Raw genomic sequence first — 10257 nt, forward strand, 5'->3', positions numbered from 1 at the left:
ATTAGGGTACATGAAATATATCAGTCGCTCCTTTGCTTCCGTTCGGATTAGGGAAAGTTATGTGAAGAGGCACCGGGGCATGCAAGTGCAAATAGCAAAGCAATTTCAAAATTAAGTGCACTAAAATGCCACAAGCCCAACAAAATATCAATGATATTTCAGTGGCAATTTTCGTAATATCAATGCCATCTCAACAGGCGCACAATGTACTTTTCAATGCTGTGTCAATAATCACTCAACAAATGGTCAACAGAACAATCACAACAGCATTTCAAGACTGCATCAATGTAAACCCAACAAAAATTCAACAGAAATTACACAATGATATGTCTAAGCACAATGTGCTTTCAATACTAACTCAACAACTATTCAACATTGACTTGCCCAATTGTGTTTCAATAAAATTTCAGTGGCCAATATTCAAGAGCCCTCAACACTTTGCTCAATGATATCCCAACAAACTCCCAATGAATGCTCAATACGATACTCAACATTGACCAATGATATTTCAATGCATTCTCAACAAAAATTTTTGTAAGGGTTATGCAGGACATCGGGCAACCTCAAGCCACTTGCTGCGGATGATGCGTACAGCGCGGGTGGCACGGGCCACAATGAAACAGTACAAGACATTTTCGCAGAAATGTATAGGGACGAATAGTTGTTGGGCAATGATGAGGTGGGTACATGTGACGATACGCAGGCATCGCATCTTGTTGAGGTGTGTGTTGAAGCGCGAAAGGTGCAGCCGCAAAAAAAGAGAAAAGAAAAGTATGATGATAAAATTGGCACCATTTGCCTGACTCTGGAGGAAGAGTGGGATGAGCATGATCATTTTTCCTCATTTCTCGCAGCGAAAATGAGGCGTGTTCCCCGGAGGCTTCGTGAAGACATTCAGATGGAGTTACTGCAAATGGTTTTAAAGTACATAAGCAAACCTTGAAATTATTGTTTTATTTTTCAACACATATTTGGCTGTTCAGACAAGGAAAATATCCTCTTCAGTGCGCAATTCGTAGAAGGATGGAAGAAGTGTGACAGAGCCATCCTGTCGCACTTTGCACAGTGCCCTTTGACTGTCGCCTTCCTTCCTATGAATTGTGCACTAAAAAGGGCGTTTCCTTAGTCGAAACAGTGTTTCACCAACCAGTCGAAGAAGCCACCCTATTGCAGTACTTTTGACAGCTCATTTGAAAGTACCATGGCAGTGCTACAGCTGTGCTACGACGAAAAGTGGATAAAAAATTATGGGGTTTTACGCGCCAAAACCACCATCTGATTATGAGGCACGCCGTAGTGGGGGACTGCGGATTAATCTGGACCACCTGGGGTTCTTTACCGTGCACTTAAATCTAAGTATACGGGTGTTTTCTGCATTTAGCCCCCGTCTAATGCGGCCACCGTGGCCAGGATTCGATCCAGTGACCTCGTGCTCAGCAGTCCAACACCATAGCCACTGAGTAATCGCAGCGGGTGAGAAAACGTGGATCTAGTAGCTAATAATTGTAATTGCTTCCCGCTTAACTGCTGTTTTACCTAACTTTTCAAACAATGCGGCAGTACTCTGAAACAATCAGTCCAATGTGCCACTCCAGGACTTTGTGGCACGGTACTAAGCTACATGGTGCGTCAATACACACCTCAACAAAACTTGGCGCCTTTTCCATTTGAACAAAATCTACAGCACAGTCTTAACGCAAGCAGAGAATACCTACGCCAGGATGAGTGCCAAATTCCAGCTAATGAGAACCACAATTGCATTTCCATGCGTAGCCAAGTCTTCTGATTATGGTGAACATGCTTAAGGTAAACATTCTAAAAACATTTAAATTAGCATGCACAGTAGCTCACTCGGTGATTGTGCTTTATTGTAGCCAGTTCACCATAATCACCTGACTTGGCTGTACATAAAAAGCGAATTCATTCTCGTTCTAAATAAAATCGGTCGCAAGTTGGTGCCTCTCCTGTCCTGTGTGTTCTCTGTCTATGTATAGCATTTGCTCTAGGTTTCCTTGAATATCACTTGCCAATTACCTCAAACTAAGATTCTTGTTGATGCCTGCGTTGGGTCGCAAAGCTGTATCATAGGTGAGAGCTTCCAATTTGTTTTCACAACCTCGGGTTATTTAACGTGCACCTACATCTAAGCACACAAGTGCTTTTTTTTAATTTCTTAACATGCAGCCACTGCTAACGGTCATGAAAACCTCCAACATCATGCTTAGCAGCACAACTCCATGGCCCCTAAGCCACTACAGCGAGTTCTGATACTTTTTGTAAATTCAACTGTTACCTGCGATAGAGCGCTGCACGGGCCGATTTTTGCGGCCCGGGCCCGGCCCGGGCCCGTTTTTACATTGGGCGGCCCGCCCGAGCCCGATCAAAACTTTTATGGCGAGACCCGGGCCCGGCCCGGACCGGGAAATAATCTACTTTATCGGCCCGGCCCGGCCCGCCACCCCTTTACCTTAAGCCCGAGCCCGGCCCAAGCCCGGCTTGAAACTGGCCCAAACCCGGCCCGAGACCGAAAAATACATGTTTTTCAGAGTTGAGAAGCCCGAGAATAACTCGCAGAAAGCCCGAGCCCGGCCCGGGCCCGGGTCAAAAAGCACACGCCGTGCCCGAGCCCGGCCCGAGCCCGTGAAAAAACTGCTTTATCCGGCCCGGCCCGGCCCACGGTGCGGGCCAAGCCCGGGCTTTCGGGTAAGCCCGAGCCCGTGCAGTGCTCTAACCTGTGAAGAGTTGATAATTTATTTTCAAGTGAATATTTATTGAACTAGTCCCAATCATTGCAGAAAATCTATACTGAAAAGGTTCATGGTGAAGTTTTATTTCTGCGAGCATAGTTATTTTCACAACACTAATTCCTTTCGCGCACCATAATGGTTTGCTGTATATATACTGTTGTGCAATGTTAAGGCAATTTCTGTGATATGGTTCCATGCCTGCCCTTTTTTTGTGCAGGTGTACTGCATCTCCCAATTTGGTAACACTGCGATAATGTGAACCAGGGCTTCAGTACGCCGTAATCGTTTCTTGTATACATATATATATATATGTGTGTGTGTGTGTGTCCTGTTGTGCCATGTTAAGGCCATTTCTGTGATGTTCCCATGCCTACAGTTTTTTTATACAGAGGTACTACATCTCTCAATTTGGTAATACTGTGAACCTGGGCTATACACCACAATGGTTTGCTGTGTATATGCTGTTGTGCAATGTTTGAGGCCATTCCTGTGGTAAAACTTTATTCAGTTAACTGTTTTAGCTTGTGTGGAGTTGCTTGTATGTTTCAGTTGAAGCATCAATGTATGGGCAAATTTTTCTAGGTTACCTTCAAGTAATTTTCGGTCCAACTCACTGATAAAGAGCGAGCGAGTTTTTAAACCAGCCACTAAAGATACCATGCTTGTGCCAGTGCTTATCCTGCAGCCTCCGTTTAATTTTGCTGCCATATTTTTGCCTTACTCGAACCATCACACTTTCACAATGCACCATCTTGCCCAGCAAACCACCCAACTTACTGTCTAGGTTATCCTTGCATTTACGACTTTTGTGTCCTCGGTGCAGTTTGCTTGCACATGACCTTGCGAACACCATTGTCTGTCATTTATGACGGTAGTGCTTTGTTACTGTTTTTTGCAATTATAACTTTTATTTCGAATTTATCCAACTTTTGCAATGCCTTGAAGCCAATAAATTAAACGAAATTTCAAATACTTGTCATAGTTGCCAGGATGTGAGGCAGCTAATTAGCAAAGCAGATAAAAAATTTACTTACACTTTCATGATGTCTGTGTTTGCTGAATTTTTTTAACCGGGCATGCATCAACTATGAATACACAGAATTGGATATTTGAACAAACCAATTCCACCACACTGCAGAGCTCAGCATGAGGAAATGAAATGCAAAAAAGGGCCACAGAACAGGATATCGCGAATCCAGCGACCCACTGCCGAAGCAAGAAGTTGCAAGCCCCGAAAATGGCTGTTGGGTTCTTTATGAAGTCAAGCAGCAGCCTGCACCGTCTTACGGCTTTGTGACCCCTGGCAGGTCCCACTGACAACACACCTGCCCTTCATTCTTGAAGTAGTTCATAAACACTTTCCGCACTGAATTTGCAACGTTTGTGGAGTTGCGGGCCTTTGTTCCCTGCAGGCCAAACACAGCAGCACTTGCCGTTCCTTGTCGCCAAGTGCCGTGGCAGACAGACACGAACACGTCGTGGAAGTCTCCATATCCAGGTGGGCATTAAGCGGCAGCAGCACTTGTGATCATGGACATGGTGGTGATCATGGACACGGTTGTGATCATGGGCATGGTGGACATCATGGACATGGGAGGGAATGGTGTTTCTGAACTAAAAAACGATGTGTCTTCGGTTAGGGGTTCAGTGAACGAGGTTAAATCAGCAGTGTCAAAGACGAACACAGAACTCAGTGGCGTGGTTGACGACCTTAACAACAGATCAAGTTGAAACAACCTGCTCGTAAAGGGCATGCCTGATTCGTATGGAGAGGACTATGTGTCAACTGAGAGAAAAGTTCGAGACTTTATAAATACTAGTTTAAATTTGAATTTGGAAGTTAATAGCCATCGAATGTACCCATCGCATTGGCGCTTACCGGACCAACTTCATGCGCCCTGTTATTATTAAATTTCTCAATTACAAAATGAAGGATCACATTTTAAGAAATGCATGCAAACTTAGGGACGTGTTACCTAAAGGGCGCCTAGAGGAAGATTTTTCACGAAAAATTCAACTAGAACGTAAAAAACTAAGAGACTTTGCGAAAATCAACCGCGTAAACAACGAACGTTTTACACTTATGGCGAATTCCATTGGGAGAACAGGAGCAGGGCACCGCGCAGTGCGGAGCTGGTGACAGCGCAGTGAGAGCAGGGACACTCGACCCGCCACTGGAATACGGCGTGCATTCGGAGAGCAGGTGGGAGGGGGACGTGTGAGGAGAAATGTACCATGTGACTAAAGCAATCGACGTCCCACTATTCTCTGCAGGAGAGCGGCAAAACACGCGTGATCGTCTTGTAATCTGTCGGGCGTAACGCTGTCACCGTTTCCGGCCACGTACTACATACTTTTGTGCAGCGCCGACGCATCCCACAACGTTTCGGCCTGCGAAGATCATCTGAAACTGCAACTTGAATCTGAAGTTGAGCTCCAGCAGCTTCCGCTGCTGTCACCGTCGAGCGTCTCAAGCACTTCAGCAAGGCGAAGACGCTTTGCTGCCACTGTCCCCCGCGCATCCAACCAGAAGCAAGGCGGACTAGAAATACCAGGATCTGTCGCTAAATCGCTGCGATGCTCGCTCGTATCCCCGACCTCAGAAACAGCGGTGCCAAAACACCAACGACGCTTGGCTGCCGCCATTGCCGCGGCGCGCGCCGGCTGAAGCAAAATAAATAAGAAATGAGGAGGATATGACGGTTTAAATCATGTGACTTCCTCCGTACTCCGCTTCAACTAGAGCACGAGCACTAGCCGGGAGCAGTCCGGACTGCTCCCGGCTGCTCTAGGCGCAGCGAAACTGCTCTTGTTCTACCACTGGATGACGGCTCTCCCACTCCTGTTCGACGACTGAAACACGTCGCCTCTGGAACGAGCACTTTCAGCGTGCTTTTGAGTACTCCTGTTCTCCCAATGGAATTCGCCATTAGATACAACAAACTACATATTCATGGCAAGATCTACACATATGATGCGGTTTCACAAAGTGTAAAGCAGATAGTCGCTCAGGGAAAGCGTCATGATCAGTGACAGAAAATTCAGCGCACTGTAGAAATAAAAAACAGTAGACAGCTATCTATTATTCTCGCCAACTTCCGCAGCATACTCCCAAAAACTGATATGGTTAACGCAATTATAAACACGTGCTCTGCCGATATCATCATTGGAACTGAAACGTGGCTTTCTGCAGATGTTGAAAACAGCGAGCTATCTCTGCCTAACGACTTTGCGATATTTCGTAAAGATAGGAATGAGAGTAGAGGAGGTGGTGTATTGATTGCCATTAGAAGTGATTATCAGCCAGCTTTGGTTTCTTTTGACACCCCTCTGGAGCTGATCTGCGTGATGATGCGACTTAAGGGCATCACCTACGTCTTGGGTTCATTGTATCGCCTTCCGAGAAGCTCTTCCGATTTTATTTATCATTTACAGCAGTCTCTTGACGATATAAAACATATCCAAAATGCATCATAATTTTAGGTGGTGATTTTAACTACCCGGGTATTAACTGGGTCACACGGTCCATCACTTCCTCTGAAAATCGCTCTGAGTGTTCCAGATTGCTACATATATTAAGCATGTATCAGCTCAATCAACTTGTCAAAAACCCGACACGTGGCAGTAATATATTAGACCTGTTGCTAACAAATCTACCTGATAATTCTGAAACCCACGTGCTAGAGAAACGAAGCGACCATAATGTAGTGCATTGCGTTCTTCCAGCTCTGATTCCCGATAAATCGACTACATCAAAAACAATTTTGAACTACTCTAGGGCCGACTGCAGTAAAATGAATGGTATGTTGCAGGAATTTCGCCTGACGTTTGAAGATTCCTATCTCACCCGCACAATTAATGAAAACTGGTTACTGTTTCGTGACAAACTAAAAGAAATTGAGTGTGCCTGCATACCAAAGTTAACAATTAAAACAGGCGACAATGCTCCTTGGTTCACGAAAGAGGTAAACAGGTGTCTAAATAGAAAGAAAAGAGTATACCGCAGGGCCAAGCAAACAAACGTAGATCGGGACTGGGAAAATTATGAAGAGGCTTCAATTAGGGCAGAGGCTTCAATTGTTGCAGCGAAAGATGAGTTTTTTAACCAAACTTTGCCCAGTTTATTGAGAACCAAGCCAGCAAAATTTTGGCAATACATAAATCCCAAGTCCGAATTAAAGACACCTACGCTAAAGGATGAAAGCGGTGACGTTCTGTCAATTGAAACCACAAGCGAACTATTTAACAAACATTTTGCGCAAGTATTTACAAAAGAGGCTCCACTACGCGAGTTACCCGATGACGCTGACCCAGTAATACTTCACCAATGCCAATTGATTATAATAATCGAAGCTGGTGTGGCATGCGCCATCGAGAGACTGCTGCAGAATAGTAGTCCGGGTCCTGACGGTATCAGCAATAAGCTACTTAAACTAACATGCCACACGTCAGCCACTTTATTAGCACTCATATTCCAGCAGTCCTTGGAATCGGCTTGTCTTCCCGATGACTGGAAGACAGCGCACGTCATTCTGATATTCAAGTCAGGCGTAAGCACGTGTCGTAACAATTATAGACCTATCTCGCTGACCTCGTTTTGCTGTAAGCTGTTGGAACATATCATTTACACGCACGTAATGTCCCACCTAAACGATAACAATCTGCTGCTTGAGCAACAACACGGATTTAGATACAAAAAGTCCTGCCAAACACAGTTATTTGAACTAGTAAGCGATCTTCATGACGCATTGCATGCTTTGCACTACATTGATGCTGTATTCGTAGATTTATCAAAAGCTTTTGATCGGGTGCCCCACAGATGATTAAATAAGAAGGTTGGTAAACTGCAACTTGACGACAATATCACGTTTTGGATCGAAGAATTCGTGCGCGGTCGCTTTCAACACGTCAAGATTAGAGATCACATTTCTAGTTGTACTTCGGTAATATCGGGCGTGCCACAGGGGTCAGTATTAGGGCCGCTTCTCTTTTTAATTTACATAAATGACATAGCTAACAACATAACTTCTAGCATACGCCTTTTCGCCGACGACTGTGTGATATACCGACAAATAACTAACCCACTTGACGTAACACGCCTACAAGCTGATATAACCTGCTTACATGAGTGGGGCACACTGTGGCAAATGGAGATCAACATAGACAAAACAAAGCTGATGACGTTTTCTACGCTCACTAATACTCCTGTGAATACCTATTCGATTAACAACAGCATAATCGCAAAAACACAGTCCTTTAAGTGTCTGGGTGTGCACTTCTCACCTAATCTAACGTGGAACGTTCATGTAGAGCATATAACAAGTAAAGCCTTTAAAACTAGGTCTCTTAAAGCGCCGTCTGTCAGCTGCCAATGCCGAAACGAAGCTGCATGCCTACAGAACGCTGATTAGGTCAGCATTAGAATATGCTTCTATAATATGGCATCCCAATAGCGTTGACCTTTCAAACCAGCTGGAATTTGTGCAGAACAAGGCAGCCAGGTTCATTTTATCTTCATATTCATCTTATCAAAGTGTAACGGTGTTGAAGCGAAAACTTCATCTCCATAATCTTGACACACGACGCAGGATATCTCGTTTGTCATTTTTTCACTCCATGTATCACAGCAATACAGTTTTTGCAACTGCGAATATTCTTCCGGCGCGTCATAACTCTTCGCGCAGAGATCATAGTTATAAAGTTGAACCAATTTTCGCAAGAACGCTGAAATATCAGAACTCGCCATTTGTATTGTCAGTAAAAGAGTGGAACGATCTGCCGGAACAAATAGTTACCCTTACTGATATATCGTCCTTTAAGACAGAATTGCTGATGTATTTTGATAGAATCGACACGCAGCAACCCTAACCTCGTCAATGTGCATAAAGTCGATATTTCATATAGTATGCCTCTTGATTGTTAAATGATGTCGCTTGCACTTTCCTGCGTTGATTGGCAAACGTTCCATCTCTATAGTTTTTTGCTTTGTTTTTTGTATCTTGCTTTTTTTAATTTGTATTTGCAACTTGGTTGTACATTATGATTGTATAAAAATCCCTCCCCCCCCCGTATAATGCCCTTTGGGCCTTTAGGGTACTGAAATAAATAAATAAACAAATAAAAAGTTGTTGAGGATGCAGGTTGGCTTCACAACATTGTCTACATTTTTAGGCTGCAGGTTTATCTGCTTCTCGTAGATACGCCGACGAGAAAGAATCCCGAAGGCGTTCTCTACGCATCGTCTGCAACGTAAACAAATTCTGGCTTAAAAATGCACAAAAAATAAATAGGTGCTTCTTAAAACGTTACAGCAGTAGAAGTCTGTACCAAAGTAGAAAAATATGTAGCACTAAATGACGATGGCATGTTGTGCATTCTGGTTCCAAAGAGGCCAAACACCAACATTTTATAGGCGATGTGGCTATTTATAAAAGTGCAAAAAATTCATGCAGGTACAGCAAACACATAATCAGAAGTAATGGCAGGATACATCATTGCTCTCACAGTTAACACAGTTCAAAGATAAAGGTAATCAAGAAAATGTGCTATGTACTAAAATAAATATTTATGTGTTAATGAATGTTGCGGAAATGAAAACAGTGAGAGCTACATAAATGCAGGAGAAAGGTGGACATAATGTTAGTATCATAGCAGGTGGATAAATGATTAGGGTTTTAACCTGATATGGTGCAGACCTGGCACGACTGAGGCGGTAATTGAAGATGACCTCCCCAGCTTCAGTCCTGGTGCCCGGCAGTGGCCGCATGAAGTCGGAACGCAGCTGGAAGGCTTCATCGCCAACGAACACATGAGGGCAAACTGATTCAGACCCCGGTAGCATAGCTGCCCGAGGCAGATTGAGCTTGCCCTTATGCAGTCGTTTGCCAATGGGGGAACCTTTGAAAATTCCCCCACCACTAAACCTCCCAGGTGCGCCCACATCCGTAAGGCGGAACAGGTACTGGCTGTCGGCCACAGCCATGAGTACAATGGAGTGGGTGCCCTGAAAGCATTGGAAATAAAAATAACGTAAAAAATTATTGTAACTGCAGCCACTTAATTATCTTTCATTGCACTTTTCTTCATTGCAGTATTGCTGGGCACACATGAAAAACGGACAAGATTTGACTGTACCACAAGCTTTGCCCCTAGAGTATCTACATGATTTTTCTATCTTCTCGTCCTCTGCTACTCACACATACCCCATCTCCTCTATGCTTGTTGCTGTTCAAGTGTGAAACATGTTCTTCTTTCTGGGGTTTACGTGCCAAAACCAGTTCTGATTATGAGGCACGCCGTAGTGGACGGCTCCGGATTAATTTTGTCCACCTGGGGTTCATTAACGTGCACTACAACGCAAGCACACGGGCGTTTTCGCATTTCGCCTCCATCGAAATGCGGTCGCCGGGGCCGGGATTCGATCCCGCGACCTCGTGCTCAGCAGCGCAACGCCTTAGCTGACTGAGCCACCCCGGCGGGTAAGTGTGAAACATGCAACTAGACACCAAGC

The 10257-nt window shown here is 44.5% G+C and overlaps 1 protein-coding gene across 1 annotated transcript; it reads right to left on the bottom strand.

Moving 5' to 3' along the window:
• Positions 1 to 7867: 7867 nt before the first annotated feature.
• Positions 7868 to 9729, bottom strand: LOC125944108 (uncharacterized). The gene is made up of 3 exons (XM_049664044.1): positions 9443 to 9729; positions 8863 to 8989; positions 7868 to 7885 (listed from the first exon to the last, which is right to left on the bottom strand). Exons 1-3 carry the CDS (start codon positions 9727 to 9729, stop codon positions 7868 to 7870), a joined length of 432 nt encoding a protein of 143 aa, XP_049520001.1.
• Between the last annotated feature and the right edge of the window lie 528 nt (positions 9730 to 10257).

Source organism: Dermacentor silvarum, chromosome 1 (assembly GCF_013339745.2).
Source record: "Dermacentor silvarum isolate Dsil-2018 chromosome 1, BIME_Dsil_1.4, whole genome shotgun sequence".
Taxonomy (NCBI): domain Eukaryota; kingdom Metazoa; phylum Arthropoda; class Arachnida; order Ixodida; family Ixodidae; genus Dermacentor; species Dermacentor silvarum.